Source organism: Terrapene carolina, unplaced genomic scaffold (genome assembly GCF_002925995.2).
Source record: "Terrapene carolina triunguis isolate 2854851 unplaced genomic scaffold, T_m_triunguis-2.0 Scaffold62, whole genome shotgun sequence".
Lineage (NCBI taxonomy): Eukaryota > Metazoa > Chordata > Testudines > Emydidae > Terrapene > Terrapene triunguis.
In genome coordinates this window covers 41,260,579-41,278,699 of record NW_020664413.1, presented here as the reverse complement: position 1 = coordinate 41,278,699, position 18,121 = coordinate 41,260,579, and the positions used below count along the sequence as shown (strand labels likewise).

General features: G+C 43.6%; 1 protein-coding gene across 1 annotated transcript in view; it reads left to right on the top strand.

The window, feature by feature from the left end:
* Nucleotides 1-9,603: 9,603 nt before the first annotated feature.
* NFE2L2 (nuclear factor, erythroid 2 like 2) overlaps nt 9,604-18,121 on the top strand; it is a 40,484-nt gene continuing 31,966 nt past the window's right edge. The window contains exon 1 of the mRNA XM_024198494.2: nt 9,604-9,860. Coding sequence (XP_024054262.2) covers nt 9,828-9,860 — 33 coding nt within the window. The 5' untranslated portion in view covers nt 9,604-9,827. The remainder of the gene's footprint in view (nt 9,861-18,121) is intronic.

The following is an 18,121-nucleotide window of genomic DNA, read 5'->3' as shown; positions in this document are numbered from 1 at the left end:
TTGTCACACAAACTTGATTGCTCTTTTTTGACAGATTTATAAACGTCATAGATGAAGGGACAGCTGTAGATGTAATATACTAGGGTTTTGAAAAGGCTTCATACTATTTTGAAAAGGATTCATACTATTCCCATAGTATTTATGGGAATACTATGACTGCCCTCACTGCAGGGTGTTGCTGTGGTACACCGGTCCCCTAAATGCCTGGCAGTGTGCTCCGTGTCCCAGAGGCAAACACTGTAGGTGCATCAAGTACTAAGCTCTAGCCCGCCGTGGGTCAACATTAACATTGGTCAGAGCCTCGGGAAGTAACAGGATTATTTTACTGGAGTTGCCAGAGATAGATGGACCAATTACTGTAGGTTTCAATTACTGCAGACACTTTAATCAACCCAGTGGTAGCTAACCCAGCCCTTGCCACAGTCCAGTAATGGGGTATAGCAGTAACCAGTGGGTCCTGCAAGCCACACATGAAATTGTGTCATGTATCCTACTTCCAAGTATCCTCCTGCTGCTACTAATAGTGCTCTGCCAGCAAACTGTTTCGCTGCCTGCAACCCAGCCTTCCTTACACTGTTAACTCCCAGACTGCTGCTCCAGTTTACACATGGCCTCGCTCTCTCTCTGCCTTGTCTACTCTACGGGGGTAAGTCAACCTAAGTTACGCAACTCCAGCTATGTGAATAATGTAGCTGGAGTCAATGTAGCTTAGGTCGACTTATTGTAATGTCTACACTGCACTGGGTGGTCGACGGGAGACACTCTTCCATCAACTAGACTCTTCACTAGACCTGCTAAATCTACCCCCAGGGCATCCATTCCCACAGCATCGATCCCTGGTAAGTGTAGACATGTCCTCTCCCTCTCTGACTGGCCCCTTTGAGCTCAGGAGGCTGCTACTTCCTTTTCCTATACTCTCTACAGGCAATATATTGAACTGAGTAACATAGTGCCATCTAATGGCTAGATCCCTAGCTTTGCCAGCACGGAGGAGAGGTATGCAGTAATGAGCTAGCAGGTTCATTACAACACCCTAATATAAATTGAAAACTGGCTGAAAGACCGTAAACAAATGTACTGAGTTAGGAGAGGTATTTAATAGGGTACTGCAGGATTTGATGGCAGGTCTGTTTGTTAACATCTTCATCAATAATCTGGAAGGGGAAGTACATTGCATCAGGTCACTGACCTTTATAGATAATAGTAAATTGAAAAGATCTGCAAATGCCAGTGAGGACAGAGAAATTATAAATGGGATTTAAAGAGATTACTAAAAATATACAGAAAATAACAAAATTGGAATTATGCACATTGATAAATCTAAAGACTAATAATCCAAAGAAGTTAGTTAATGCAAGGGAAGAACCTGGAAAGCAGTAATGTTAAAAAAGACCTAGGTGTGAAAGAGATAGCAGGCTAGACATGAGTTCGCAATATGATATGGCTGGAAAAAAAGGCCAATGCAGTTTAGCTCTGTATATAGAAAGGTATCACAGCATCGAGTAGGAAGGTCAAAATCCTTCTCTTTGTGACCCTGGATTTAAGCATTCAACTGTGGCCACCATATTTTCAGAAGGACATTGACAAATGGAAGGAAATTCAAAGAGCCAAAAAAAGTAATCAGCAGGCTGGAGGGATTGATTTATAAGGAAAATGTTAAAAAGCTAAATACATATAACTTGTCTAAAAGATGATATGGGGACACATGACGGGTTCAATATTGTAGAATGTGTATAAACAAACATAAAGCAAAAGCATGAGTTAGCCAGGGTGTGCAGGGGGCAACCCAATCCTGCTTTGAAGAGAGTGCTGCTGAGCAACTGCTAAATTACTTCTGCCTAGTAGCAAGCCAAAAACAGCAATCAAGCAAAAAAATGAGTAGATAGCTAGGTGTCTCATTTGCATTCCTAGAAACATGCTTAGAGCTGTATCTCCTCAGAACTACCCATTTTCATATAGATCTTTCCCCTTTCTTAACCCAGGCTCTGAGAATAAGAGGACCCAAAGGACTTACAGTCTGCTCACTGAAAAGGATGACACCTTTGCTTATTCCTTGTGCCAAAACATAGTCTGTGCTCATGCTTATGTTTGAGCAAAATATCCTTGCACTCCATGCTGAGCACTACACAGGAACTTGCAGGGTCCAATGAATAACGTAGCTGAAGTCGATGTACTTAGGTCTACTCACTGTGGTGTTTTCACTGTGGTGAGTCGACTGCTGATGCTCACCCGTCGACTCCGCCTGTGCCTCTTGGCCTGGTGGAGTACAGGAGTCAATGGGAGAGCGCTCGGGGGTTGATTTATCGCGTCTAGACTAGACGCGATAAATTGACCCCCGCTGGATCGATCACTGCCCGCCGATCCGGCGGGTAGTATAGGCATACTGAGAGTTATTCAGGAATACAGCTATTCCTGAATAACTCCATATGTAGCCAATCAGGTCATAAATCCTCAGGTATACTGATGCTGTCTAATATATGCCCTAGGTCACCTGAAGTAAAACAAGAATTAGGATTCCAGTCAGGTAAGGAGTGCAGATTAGATCATTTATTACCTGCAGATGCCAGGACATTAAAACACTCAAGCATTTCCTCAGCAAGCAGTGAATGAGGCAGTTCCTTAATACAATTACCTCTGTATAATTGGAAACTAAATCAATGATGACTGTATGATTGGAATATTACTTTAAATAATTTCATTTTTATTACACTATTTTGTTGGTACATTGTACCACCAAATAGGTTATTCATTTTCCTGTTGATTTTGATTTGTGTGTGCATATTAAAAAAAAACACATTTTCAACCTTTCTAATTTTCTAGGGTACATTGTGCATTGCTGTAATTACTTAATCTGAAGTATATTCAAACAAAAGATACTTGCTGCATAGCTGTGTGGGCAGCAAAGCTCCTTGGCAGCTAAAAGGCAAACAAGAACTTTCTCCCCATCTCTAGACTACAGTGTTGTTGGGAGAGCCTTGCTCATCCTTCCAGAGATGGGAAGGCTGCCAGTGGCCTCCTTCACCTCCTCCTGAAAACAGCAGTTTCAAGATGTTGGAAGAGATAATGGGGAGAGAGGCAACAGGCAGCTCACTTCTTCCTGTGGAGAGAGCAGGTCCTGGCAGGGAAGCTTCTACTGCTTGCGTTCCCCCTCCTCCCTTGACAAACACACCACTTACCTCAAGACAATAGGAGTTAGGGTGGAGACTGCTGGTTGTTTTGCAAATCCTCAGGAATCTGGAGGGCGTTGCAGCAATGTTCCTAGCCACAGCACTGCCATTAGAATTGATATGCCTGTGTGGAAAAATGTTGTGCCTGGGTAGAAATAAAAAATGTTGAAAGTGAATACAGCAAATTTGACAAGACTTTTTTTTTTAAACTCAGCATGATTTTGTGCAAGTCAAGGACAGCTCAATAACAGAGAAACAAACACCCTTTTACTTATTACAATGTTATCAAGTTAACTCCTTGGCAAAGGAGCAGAATTTTTCTTGTATAATGTCCCCTGCTGGCAAAAACTGTGCATGGAAGAGACAGTTTAAAAGAATTACAACCAAATTCTTTTCAAAACAAAAACTAGTCCATTGAGCAGAATAATTTGCTAGTGCCAGGGACCATCACAGCTGATGGATACGGCCATAGCAGCAGTCATTTTTCAGTGTGAATAAAGAAGGGGACAGTGCAGTGTTTCTTTGGTGGCTTCTAAAATTCTATCACAAAGCAGCTGAATTGTCCTCACAAATCCTTGTAGTGATTTCAAATATGCTAGTCTCAGGAAAGACAATTCTTGTCCTGAAGGGGTTTTAAAATCTAAGGTTTAAAGTACACAACATTTGAATAAAAAAGAAAGCCTGAGGATCACAAATCCAAAAAATCCCAGTCCTGGTCCCTGGGCTACAAAGTGGGTGGGACCAGCTAGGAAGGGATTGGGCCCAGGGCCTGCAAAAGATGCATTGTTTCTGACTCTGCTGGGCAGAATTTAAAGCTGCTCTCCCCTGATGGAGAATGGCAGCAGCTACATGCTCCTGTGGGAGAGTAGGAATGACACACCATCATCATACTGATAAGTGTGAATAAAGTCCTACCTCTTTTGTGTTATAAAGTTAGTGCCATCATGGTGCCACACTTTGTGAGAAATCCTGTCCTGTGCTAACAAACAAGGAGAAAGAGATCACACGGATATGCTTGCTCTCCCATTAATAGTAGGATAGGGTCTTTCTCAAGAGGTTAAGAAAAGGAAGCACCTACCGCATCTTGGCCACATGAGGGCACGGTCCGTCAGATATGGAGCACATCAAGCTACATTGTGGTCAGCAGCTCATTTGCCTCATCTGTGTGATCCTGCCTTGACACAGCAGGGTGGCTTTTGCATCATATGTGTGGTTGTCCTCACTCTCCCTACTCCCTGTCTTGTCCGGATCCTTCAATTAAAGGTAGAACTTTGCCTCATAGTGGAGTTTATAGAAATCTTTTTACATTGAACCGTCTTCTCCTCACCAATATTTTCCCAGTGATGTTATGATGATCAATTTGAAAGTTAACAGTTTGTTAAAAATACAAACATCAGTAAGCACTTCCAACACAAAACCACAGATCTCAAATTACCCAAGGGCAAAACTGGGAGGTCACTGCTCAATCAGTTCTCAGGCAAGACTCTCATTAATTTCAATTAGAGTTTTACCCCCGTAAGGATTTCAGAATCTATCTCAAGCATCTTTCAGTAGCTTAGAAGAAGTTAACTTTGCTTAAAATTATTTCATTATTCTTTTATTTGAAAATATACAAACTCGCAAGTCCTTTTTAGTTGTATGTTTTAAGCAGTAGGTGGCACTGGTGGTTTCTACCTTCACAATAATATTGTGTCTATATTGTAATAATTGTGAACGGTTACTCAGGCCCTTTAGAAAACAGAGTTTCTCCAAAGCCCTCTTATGCTATAACTTTAATCCAGAAATACCCCAAAACAAATGTTTCCATTTTATAATTGCTAATCTTGTCTTTAAAAAATCAGAGACAATATCTGCAAACACATTCCAAATCAACAGAATAAAGTATTTTATTTTAAACAATGCTGCTCAAACTAAAAAAAAATCATTTTTTAATTGAAACTCTACATGGTTGGGAAAAATTTAATGCCAGAACAAAAATATAGAGAATGAATAAAAGGAGACAATGGAGAAAATATAAATTGATGTATTTTTTATAAATACTTGATTAAAAAAAAAACTGCATATGCTATCATACATTTAGTGGGCTTGATTCTTCCATAGAGCATCAACTTACATGGCCCTTGTGCACATGCTCGTTAGTACACAAACACACCTGCTGCAAATTTTCTAGCAGTACCATCTATTTACTGATCTACGTTTTTAGAAGCTCATCACTATGGTATAAGAACTGGGTGTGCAGCTCAAAAATGAATATCAGCATGTGCAGGTAATGGAATTTATACATGCAAATTGTATTAGCTACATGTATAGCTACACATCAAAATGTGAGGGGTGGAAAAGTGCATGTACATTTGTGTGCATCAACAAATTTCATATCTAGAAGTGTAAGTCAAAAGTCTTATATTCAGGCCCTGTATGTATCTGCCTCTGTAGAGATATGTTATTTTATCACAAAAAAACTGAATGCTCCTCAAGGATTGTTTCTGGGATTGAAGAAGTATCGGGTAAAAACACTTTCTTTAAAAAGTTTTAATTTGAAGAACAGAAAAATGCTAAGGGTCAAGTAACAAGCAAACCAGTAGAACTTCATGTCCAAATGCCTCAGACTATTTAGTCTAATCAAATGAAAATAACACCAATAATTTTAATAAAGTTATAGCTCACACTTCATACAGCTTCTTTCATTGAGAAAGATCCTAATATACTTTCCCATGGTATAGTGAGAATGGTGTAGTGTGATATAACAGTTAAATTAAAATGAGATTGGGATGGTTGTATTACTTGTAAGTGGTGAAGGCCAAAGGGTGCCTGCGCTGAGGGTGTGAAGACAAGGAGAGGAAGAAAAAATAAATTAAGCGAGAAACACAAACTGAAATATATATTCAATGCTCCTTTATCTGGCCTGGCCAGAAAGTATGCTTCCCCTTTTATCCTCCCCACACTCTCCAAGCAAACTGTTTCCCAGACTCTACATGGCATTTCTATACTGTGATACAATATATATACCAACTCTAATGGCTCATATTTGCTTCTTTTCGCTATTTGTACAACTTTCCATTCGATGGATCATGTGGGAAGGACACCTATGCAATTTTTCATGCACAGATACTTCGTGTTATTTGTTTTGTGCTAATGTGCCGTGTCTTCCTGGTGCTGTTCTTTTATGATACTGAAAAACTCGATAAATGGTATTCAGTAAAACTATGATGTTCAAGGAGACAGTCTGGAACCGGGAGCAGTTGGAGTCAAAAGGTTTTTTAACTACTGACAGGCTTTTTCCCTTTTTAAAGCTCTGTTTCTCCAGGGTTTCCAACATTCAATCTAGTTTCAGCTGCCAATGGGGTCATTCTTGGATCAGAGCAAACTGGAATTGACTAGTGAAAGGAAAAAAGTGACTTAACTTTTTTGCTCCTGGTCCTCCATCACAATTGCTGTGGTGCTGTCATGCAATATTTCTCCTTGAAATCAAGGACATACCATAACCAGAATGCTTTGTGTATTCTGCTCAAAAGCTTGTCTTTCTCACCACGTAAAGTTGGTCCAATAAAAGATATTACCTCACATACATTGTCTCTCTAATACCCTGGCACTGACACGGCTACAATAACACTGCATAGACATACCCAGTACATTCAGTGATAGAACATATGTATTCTCCTTATACATACCTAATATGTTCAGTGACACTGCAGCATGTTCTACCTGAATTACCATAGCAGAGCAGTGTATTTTAGATAAAGGTACCTGGTATATTTAACAAAGGAGAGTCATGTAATTAAGACATTCTGATTATAGTTTGCGTTCTTCAATTGAATGTATAAGATGTATATAATTACATTGAAGGCTTTCTATTTTTGTGGTAAACACACATCAGAGACATGCTAGTGAAAGAAACAAGGGAAACATGAAATTCTATTTTCTGGAGTGATTACAGTGACAGATGTCTGATGATGATAATAATAACAGGAGTGGTGTAAACACACCAAACACTATAATATTGGAGAGACATAACATCAAATTCCTGCAGTTTATCTAAGCCTCATATTAAACAATGGGAATATTCAGGTTTGTGGTGAGAAACTTTAAACTTTGCACTGGTGTGGCTCACCCTGGTTTTTCAAACCAGGGAAGCTGCATCAATATACTAGGACAGCACATCTGTGTTAGACATTTGCACAGCTGCAAATCCTCCAGTTAAAAGAAGACCTTAGTTAATGCTTGTAAAGTACTCTGAAGAAGAAATTCACTATATAAATGCTATGTATAATTCACATCGAATCTTATTTTAAAAAATAAAATGGATATTTTCAGCTGTTCCAGATTTAAATGACAAACAGGAAATTCAATCTCTTTTCTCTGTCCATGGTCTCAGATCTATAAATCTGACAGTATGTACATTCATTTGTATGTTTTGTCCCAACGGAGCAATACACTTTATTATAGTAGACATGAGAGGATTAAATAACATAGTGACCTAGATCACTTAGAACAGTATATGCACATTAGTGGAGCCACATTTTCAGTAGTGGCAGAGCAAGGATGGGTGATGGGTCACTAGTGGTGCCACCTTCAATTATATTTATTGGCTTTACAAGGAGCCACACATATACCTAAAGGCCGCCATTAACTCCACCACCATGTATGCATTATGGATACTGATCTTGACCTGTTATAACTTTTTAACAAATAACAACATCTTGCATTCTTATAGTGACTTTCACCCCCAAAGGATCACAAATTTAACAATATAAGATTTACTTTCACCCACTGCTGAAATGCACAAACTTCTACAGTGATACACACTAGCTGTTTAACAGAATACAGCAACATTTGAAGTCAAGAAGTGAAGAATACTGTCTCAGATTTAAATTTCAGAGGGAATTAAAGCAGGAAGAATGTAATTACCTTTGTTGGAAATTAGCCAATGTACGAGGATTAATGCTCCTATTCTTCTGAAAAGTGCCGTGAGATCTTTAATTATCAAAAGTGGTCAGGACCTCATTTGAAAGATGGCACCTCTGCCAAAATAGCTTCCTGTGCTGGAGCACTGCTTTAGGACTAGTAACAGTGCTACCTACTAAATCTACAAACACTTTCAGAACTCTGGGGTTTCTCCTAGAGGCCTCTCTTCCAAGAACTGAACGTGCATAAATTGTGAGACCTGGTTGTACAACTGCAGGGCCAGCATAACAGAACACCTCCCAGGGTAATGTCCTCAAACCTAAAGCTATGGACTTAACTCAGACTGAGTTTACCTTTACCTTCCATTACCTTCTGTGAAAACAGGCAGCAAAACTGCACCATGCACACTTCTTCATTGAGGTAGGGTCCATATATGCCTTGATGTACAGCTTCATATTGCAAGCTACAGCACTGTTCCACAGCTAAACAGCACAGGATTTCTAGGAGTAGGAATAAAATAACATTGTAAAGTAATAATTCTTTGGTGGGTTGCAAGCAACCAAGCAAAATTAGTTAGAGCTGTGGGGAAGGATCTAGGAGAATCATTCAGAGCACTCCTCTCCTATGAGTGTCTCAGGAGATCCCATTATGGTTATCGGTTTATATTAAGAGTTTTGAGAAATGTGTTGCAATTTCCATAGATCCCTCCTCTCCTATTATCATGCCTGGTGCTTCCATGGTAGCTGCCATATTAGTTAACAGCTGTGGGGTGAGATCTGGTGGGAGTGACAAATTCATTTTCCTCTCCAATTCTATTAGAAACTCCTGTGAGGGTTGCTAAATTAGCCCAGAGATGTGGGGAGGGATTTGATGGGACATGGAAGAATCTAGTGGAGTGTGATGGTGAAGGGATCTGGTGGGATGGGGGGAGGATCTAGTATGATCTGTTAAGGAGCTGATCAGTTGGGGTGTGGCAGGATCGACTGGGAAGGTATCCAGTGAATCTGCTGGGTTGTGATATATTGGGATGGGGGAAATGGATCTGGTACATTGGAATCTGCTGAGATTAAGCCGGCAGGGATCTGTCAGATCTGGTGGAGATAGGATGAGTTATGGTAAATTGGGGAAGGTTTGATAAATTGTGGCAGGATCTGGTGGGGATAGGTTGATAAAGGATCTGATGGGGAAGCAATGTGGTAAGCATGGAGAGGGATCTCGTGAGTTGGAATTTGCGGACAGATCTGTTGGAATGGGGAGGGATCTGGGAATAACTTGATATTTGTGCCAGAGACGGGATCGGATGGGGATGGGTGGTTTTGGGGATAGATGGGAGAGGATGGGGCCGGGTGTGTGTGTGTGGCAGCGATGGGAGGAGAGAGGAGGGGCCCGGACGCGCTGCTTTGTAGCAGGGCTCTGTGGGGACAGGCAAGTTGAGGGCAGGGAGGGACTCGGACGGGGTCAGGGTGGTTTGTGACAGGACAGGGATGTGAGGATGGGCGGGGCGGAGCCGAGCCAGCATGGCCTGCCACCCCCGCACTGCTCCGTGTGGCCGCTGTTGCCGGGATAAGGGCCGCCTCTCCGCTTCCCGCGGTCGTGAGTGGCTGGGGCGAAGGCGGGGCGGAACGGGAGGCGGCTCGCTGTCCCAGCCGTCCGCGTCCGGGGCCGCCCGCTTCACTCCCCCCAGCAGCGTCGAAGCGAGCAGCGGGACAGTGAGCGAGGGTCGCCGCGCCGGGGGTGTCTGTGCCCGCTGCCGCCAGCATGATGGCGCTTGAGGTGCCGCCCGCCCCGCAGGTGAGAGCCGGGGCCTGAACCCCGGGCCCCTCTGCCGGGAGAGAAATGCTCCGGGCCGGGAGCCCGGGGTGCCGCTGGCGCTGTGCCGCCCCCAGCGCAGCCCCCGCTGCCCTGAACTGGGGGCCGGTTCCGGCCGGGTGGTGACACGCCGGGTCACGGGGGGCTGCTGGGTGTCAGGAGAAGCGGGGGTGGAGCAGGAGCGGCGGCCCCGCCCCTGCTCACGGGACCTGCCCGGCTTCCCCCGGCTCCGGGAACGTGATGAGTCATCGGGGCCGGCTGGGGGCAGGTTGGTGCCCGCTGGGTCCTGGGAAAGGCGGGCAGAGCACGGTACCTTCTGGGCCCCAGGGCCAAGGGAGAAGCCTGGCGCGGAGCCCCCTGCGCTCCTGGGAAACTGGCCCGTCAGGGCGGTGGGTGCCCAAAACTAGCGGCCGCTTCTTATCTTCTGAGAGCTTGGGACTTACCCGTTTGTGACTCAGTTTCCCCATCTGAACCATGTTGCCCCTTGGAAGAGGCCTGAAATGTGGGTCAGGCAAAGCCATTAATAGCCACTTGGGTTTAGCCACCTGTGGTGCCAACAAATCTTATACATGGGCTGCCTCGCAGTGCAAGAGGCCGTGGGAGGGTCAAGAGTGGACCCTCCGCACCCTCCCACTTCTAGTCAGCCTCGCCTCACCTCCCAGAGATGTAGACCAGATCGTCTTGATTTCCTGAAAATCTATCGACTGAGGAAGCTAGGGTGAGATCAAAATGCCCTGTGAGTGAAAATAAGTTGCAAAGCTTTCAGTTTTAGCTGTAAGGGCTAGTAGCCATAGCAAGCATTATTTTCGAAGAAAGTCTCTCTACTCTCAACAGATTTTACTAAATCTAAAAGATTATTTATTTTACTACATCCCCACTTCCCCCAGCATGCACTGTAACAGCTGACTCCTTTCCAAATTTTACTACAGCCTTGAAAATCTTTACATCATTTTAGTACCTGGCAACATTCAGGATAGCTAGTGCGTGTAAGAGATTGCAATGCTGATTCTGGGCAGTGGCCCTCAGATGCTGGAACTGGCTTGAAGTCGTTTCCATCATATACAGGGTTTACAGGTTTGGTTCAATAGCTCTCAGCACCTCCATTACACAAATTGTTCCAGCATCCCTGGTGGCCTTCGAGACCCCATGGATCTGTGTGATATTTAGTCTGTATAAAATATAAAACGTGTCACTGCATTTGAATTTTGAAGGCCCTACATTTCTTATTTGGGTGAATTATCTTAGTGTGGGTGGCTTTTGGCTTTAGTTGAAAGTTGATTGTTGTCTGTCACAATTTCCCTGAAAGGGCCCTTTCCGCTCTATAGCGTGTGATCCTTAGTGCGCTGAGCCAGGAACAAGTTGGAGCTGTTGCACAATCATTTAGCTTCCCAGGGCTGTTACGTTTTTGGAATTAGCCTTTCAAGTGGAGCTTCAAAATGTGTAAACCAGCATGTATAGTTCTGTGTTGCCTTAGCTAATTTAAAGGGTAGAGGGTATAGTCTCTGTTGTGTTATCTGAACATAAATTTTAAATATTAAAAATTCTTTCAACTATTTTATGCTAGCTTCTTTATTTCTTGTTTCTACATAAAATATATGTAGAGTTGAGTAGTTTCACTCCATAACAAGTTTCTTCAGGAGCATAAAATGACATTTCTGTTTCATAATCTTGTGCTACCAAATGTATCAATTGTCTAAATGCTGAAAAAATTAACCTGTTATTTCACTCCTTTATGGAAAACTGTAGTTTTTTAAAGGGTGGAGAGAATAGTTGAAAAGTAGACCAATTTATTCTCCAATTTTAGTTTACAGATGTTTTGTGTTCATTTTTTCCTTTCTTGTTTATAGGGAAATTTATTGTTGGTTGGGGGAGGGATAGCTCAGTGGTTTGAGCATTGGCCTGCTAAACCCAGGGTTGTGAGTTCAATCCTTGAGGGGGCCACTTAGGGATCTAGGGCAATAATCAGTACTTGGTCCTGCTAGTGAAGGCAGGGGGCTGGACTCAATGACCTTTCAGGGTCCCTTCCAGTTCTGAGATAGGTATATCTCCATATTACTATTAAATATGTGGAATAAACTCAGGAGTAAAAAGTGTGTATTCTAAATTTTATGTCCTGTGTTTAGGTTCATTCTGATCTTGGTCATAAGGACTGTGCTTGTACAAACATTTAGATAACACAGTGGTGAGCATATGTATGTTTTTTTCAGGGGCTAGGTATCCTACACCCTTTCTTTAGGGCAGTGGTTCTCAACCAGGGATATGTGTACCTCTGGGGGGTACACAGAGGTCTTCCAGCCAGTACATCAACTCATCTAGATATTTGCCTAGTTTTACAACAGGCTACATGAAAAGCACAAAGTCAGTACAAACTAAAATTTCATACAGACGACAACTTGTTTATACTGCTCTATATACAATACACTGAAATGTAAGTACAAGATTTATATTCCAATTGATTTATTTTATAAAGTAAAAATGAGAAAGTAAGCCATTTTTCAGTAATAGAGTGCCTTGACGCGTCTATATTTTTATGTCTGATTTTGTAAGCAATTCGTTTTTAAGTGAGGTGAAACTTGGGGGTATTCAAGACAAATCAGACTCCTGAAAGGGGTACAGTATTCTGAAAAGGTTGAGAGCTACTGTTTTAGGGGATAGCATCCATTCACAAAGTTTCAGCTACACCTTTATGCCAGTATCACACAAATCTACCTCCCCACTCTTGACCTGTCTCCCTCTATCCAACACTGCTTCTTTTCTCTCTGTTCATATCATTTAAAAATTCCACCTGGGCCTTCATCATCTCTTAACTTCGCTACTACAACTGCCTTGTGTCTGGCCTCATTCTTAGTTGACACCTATCAATTCCTTGCAAAATATTCCTGCTAAGGTCATTTTCTTGGCTTATTTTGACTATCAGCCCCCCTCCGAATTCCTCCTGGTACCACCTTGTGCACTGCATCAAATTCAAGCTTTTTTTGTTCTCATCTTTAAAGCCTTTAGCAGCTATGGGCTTGTCTACACTTACAACACTGCAGTGGCACAGCTGCACTGGTGCAGTTGTGCTGCTGTAGTGCTTAATGAAGACGCTACCTATGCCAATGCGTTTCCTATTGGCATAGGACTCTACCTCCCCGAGAGGAGGTAGCTGTGTTGACTGGAGAAGCCCTCTCATCGACATAACGCTGGCTACACGAGGAGTTAAATTGGTTAAATACGTTGCTCCGGGAGTGGATTTTCCACAACCCTGAGCAACATAGTTATATCAACATAAGTTTGTAGTGTAGTCCAGGGCTATGCCTCCCCCTACTTATCTACTCTTTTTTTTAAATCTTCTTTGCTCTGTCAGTAATGCTAGCTTTCATTGCCTGCTTGCCCACTTCTATAAGTGACTTAATCCTTTGTTCCATGCAGCCTCTTAAACATGTAATACCTTTCCCGAGCTGGTCTGCAGAGCCACAAATCCTCTCTTCCTGAAGACCCACTCTTTGTTTAGCTATTCTAATACATTGTCATATTTTATGGTGTAATAAAACTAATGCTTAAATTTATTACATGGAAAATTCTAATATCTTTTTCTATAAAATAACAAGGGATGGGGAAGGTATATTAAAACACTGTCAGTTTAACCCCTTGATTTCTGTGAGCCAGCAGAACCTGAGGTGTGTGCCCTCAAAGCAATATGCCCACTTGTTTGGGGAGGGACAGGGCAGATGTCCAAGCAGCCAGCAATCCCTGCTCCATAAAGGGCCTATGGGCAGGTGACATAGCTCTAAAAAGTGAATGTGAGAGACCCAGGAGGGAATGGGACCAGGATGGAGCCCCAAATAAAATTTTAAGTTGCTTCCTTCTGATACAAACCCCAGGAGAGGGAATGACAATAGCGCTCTCTGCATTATTCTTGGGGTGAATTTTACTTGTGTGTAGGAAGATGAAAATGGCTTTTTTGCTATTAAACACTAACAGGTGGTTGAAAATGCTTACTGTAGATAAGAGTAAATGAAATAAGTGTCAAGTGCTTCACTTCTGAAAGATAAGATAAAGGAATATTACAAGATTTGTGATGGGCCTCCTTTAAAGGTCATGTTGGATGACAGATAACTTTGAATTAAATGGAGAGATAGTGGTGTATACCTCTTGTAGCTTTGTAAGGTATCCAAGTGAACTTAACAAAGGTTACTAACTTTCAAGTTTTGAGCATCATGATGGGAAGAGTGGAAAATGAGTACCTTCCCAATATGATTAAAGTTGTGAGGAAGGGAGAGCTATGTAGTTAAGAGTTTAGACTGGAGCGAGACCAATAGTAAAAACTGGTAAATTGTCTCAGAAAATATTAGAGTATATGCATAGGGGAATCTGTTAGGTTTTTTTCCCCTGGCAAAGTATCCTGAAGAATATGGATCTGCTGTCATGCTATCTGTATTACAGAAAGCTTTTACCAAGTTTTTACTAATCAAATTACTTGTCAAACTGTTGGATTTTAACTAAATTGCCAACTAAATGAATTTATTTCTGTCTCGTATCTTCATGCTAGATCACCTTCATATAAGTAGGGCCCTACCAAATTCATTTCACAGTCATAGGATTTTAAAAATTGTAAATTTCATTATTTCAGCTATTTAAATTTTGAAATTTCACAGTGTTGTAATTGTAGGGGTCCTGACCTGAAAAGGAGTTGGGGTAGGGGGGAGGGTTGCAAGGTTATTATAAGGGGGGTTGTGGTACTTTTACCTTTACTTCTGCACTGCTGCTGGCAGTGGTGCTGCCTTCAGAGCCGGGCAGCTGCAGAGCAGCAGCTGCTGGCTAGGAGCCCAGATCTGAAGGCAGAGCCACCGCCAGCACAGTGCAGAAGTAAGGATAGGATGGTATGGTATTGCCACCCTTACTTCTGCGCTGCTGTCTGCAGAGCTGGGCCTTCGGTTAGCAGCCACCACTCTCTGACCACCCAGCTCTGAAGGCAGCAGTGCAGAAGTAAGGGTGAAATGGTATGGTATTGCCACCCTTACTTGTGCGCTGCTGCTGGCAGGGTGCTGCTTTCAGAGCTGGGCACCTGGCTAACTGCTGCCGCTCTCTGGCCGCCCAGTTCTGAAGGCAGCGCCGATGTAAGGGTGGCAATACCATGATCCCCTAAAATAACCTTGTGACCCCCTTGCAACTCCCTTTTGGGTCAGGATCCCCAATTTGAGAAACGCTGGTCTCCCCCATGAAATTTGTATAGTATAGGGTAAAAGCACACAAGACCAGATTTCATGGCCCGTGATGCGTTTTTCATAACCGTGAATTTGGTAGGGCCCTACATATAAGAAAGGGACTTCAGGAGAAGACAAACAAATACATCCTGTAGCCATTTATGACATTCTTTAACAGATCCTAGTGAGCACTCCTTCCTGGCCATCCAGTAGGACTGCTGTGAGGGGAATCCAAGCTTCTCTGCTCTGAATCCCCACGGTGTTTCAGGCCCCTGAAATCCAAATGGAGTCCAGCCACTGCCCCAATGTCTGGGTCCCTGGGCGCACACTCAGGGTGCAGATCTTCTCTGGCACCCCCCTCCAAGTGTCAGAACCTGCTATTCAGACGCTGTGCTCCTCGGGATGCAGTACTGGCCCTTCAGACTCCCCAGTACTAAAACACACCCTTAAGGAGTGAAGCTTCTGGTGTATAATTTAACACTCTCAGCGGCATGCAGCAGTTGTGAAGCAGTCTGTACACTCATTTTGTTCAGTCTAATATATTTATGCTCTTTATATTTAATCATGAAAGCACAGGAAAATATAGATCATACACAATAAAACATTCTAAATGCAATGTCCCTCACTAGCTCACCCTTCCCTTGGGAGTCCTGGGGGAATTATCTGTGTTCGTCAGGATCCTCCACCCCTCTGCCTTCCTTGCCCCTGCAGCAGCCTCTGTCATCTTAATCTGGTGCAAAATGGCTCTACCCCAGCTCCACAGCCTGCGTCTGTGCTGGCCCTCAGAGCAAGGCACTAGGGAGCTGGGGACTTGCTGTCTCAAACTGAGCCGCTCTGACCCTTCCTGCCCTTGCCATCCCCTTGCTTCCCTTTCAGTTGCCCCCTCCTTGACCTTCATCCTCCCTACTGCCTCTTCCCTGTCACCCTTAACTCCTGCTCATTGCCCCCCTCCTAGCCCTGCCCCGCTGCAGTGGCAGATGAGTGTAATGCCCAGCCTATTACCATGGGGTGAGTGCTCCCGGCAGGCAGCTCTGATTCCCCTGTCAGCTCACTGTGTACTCTGTCCTTCATGTTTGTCTGTAACAAAAGGGGAGCAGGAACTTATCACATAAATGTGTTTTCCCAGCCAATGCTTTTCCCTCCCTTGGCATGCCTGGGCTGCTTTGTGATTATGGGGTTGCTCAGCAGTGCTGGGCTGTGCAGACTCTCCACACTGGTTTGTTATTGTAGGGTTACTTGTACTCAATGGTTTATTATTGTAGGGTTGCTCAGGAGTGTTGAGTTCCTGGCAATTTTATTTTTCTTTAAATAGAGGAAAATAAGAGGATGAAAGCCTTTGATTTGGGGAAAAACTGACCCAGATTCCCAAGGGCAGTGGCTTTGGAGGAAGAGATGGAGAGGCTCCGTGCCTGGTGCTATGTACAGAGGTGGATCCAGGCCCTGCCCAGGAGGCACAGAGCAGATCATGTGCAGAACACCCCAAATCCTCGAGCAGGTGCTGGTGTCTCCAAGAACTGGCTTGCTGAATGCTGCACCCCTAAGCTGGTGCCCCCTAGAGGGAAAAGGCCCCACATCCCATTCCCCATCTTGGGGCTGTATTGGATCCAATGCTCCCTAGTATCTAAAGCCACTTGTCCCATTCTTTGTGCCTTCCCCAACTTCACAGTAATGGAACAGTTCTATTTTCTCTCATTCTCTTGTGCTGGGTTTTTTTTGTTTTTTTTTTTTGTTCCAGAATGTTTTTGTCTGCAGCTCTGGGCTTCAGAGACTACACATAGACCTTTGGGTGTCTTTCCCTTTCCCCCCACTGGGAGACTGAGGAGTGGTTGCTCAGCAGCCCAGGGTCCTATTGTCATTGTTCAGTATTTGTTTTGGGGAGTGGTCACAGTGTGCCAGGTGCTGGGGTGTGGGCCCTTTACTGCAGCTTTCCACGGATTCTCACTACTAATGTCTAGGAAGGGAGTCCAGAGGGAATAGGGTGACCAGACAGCAAGTGTGAAAAATCGTGACGGGGGTGGGGGGTAATTGGAGCCTATATAAGAAAAAGACCCCAAAATTGGGACTGTCCCTATAAAATCGGGACATCTGGTCATCCTAAGAGGGAGGTGTGTGTTGGGGAGGGAGTCCCTTGCTGCTTCCAAATGGGCAGACACGGGTCTCATTGCAACTCAGCTCAGCCTGGTGCAGAAAGGCCTAGAGGAGAGACCTGTTCTCTGTGTGCAAGTGGTTGGGGGTGTGTGTGTGTGTGTGTGTGTGTGTGTGTGTGTGTGTGTGTGTGAGAGAGAGAGAGGGTAAGTACATGCATGGGTTGTATTGCTGAACGGGGGTTGCATATGGGGGTATATGACTGGTTGGGGTTGTCTGTGTGTGGGTAGGAGTCTATGGGATTGTGGTGTTCCGCCCTGTGAGCTCCTTTATAGACTTCTCCTCTCCTTCTTTTGTTCTGCCCAAAACACCCTCCCTTCTGACAGGAGGAGGAAGCCTCTTCTGACAGGTAGAGCAAACCTATTGTCCCAAGGTGTTTTACTTTGAATAGATGATCATTGAGTGCTGATCACTCACCATAGTCTCTGGCCTGGCAGAGACATGAAACAACCCTGGTAACTCATAGGGGATCCATCATACATGACTGTAATTTCATGATATAGTTTCAGAAGTGGTACAGACAGAACCCCCATTTGTCACACTAACAGAGAACTTTTGAGTTAGTGAAAAAAGGGCCTCACCGTTATCCCTTGACAGTGGAATTCTACAGCTATACATCATATGAGGATAAGTGTTAAAATCTGAATAAAGCCAGATCTCTAAGAATAAGGACAAAATATAACCGAGTAGAGGAGGGAAGAAAACACAATCTCTAAAAAATTGGTACCCAAACTTTAGAAAGGGTCCATTAGTTGTGGGTGTCCCCATTTTAGTGTGTTCAACTTGAGACGTAGCTCTTGTCTACACTAAGAAAATTTACAAAGCAAACAAAAACTCACTCCTTCAGTGAAACCAGTGGAAGCTGTAATGTAGACAAGGCTCCAGGAGTCTCTGATGTATTTAACTGTTTCT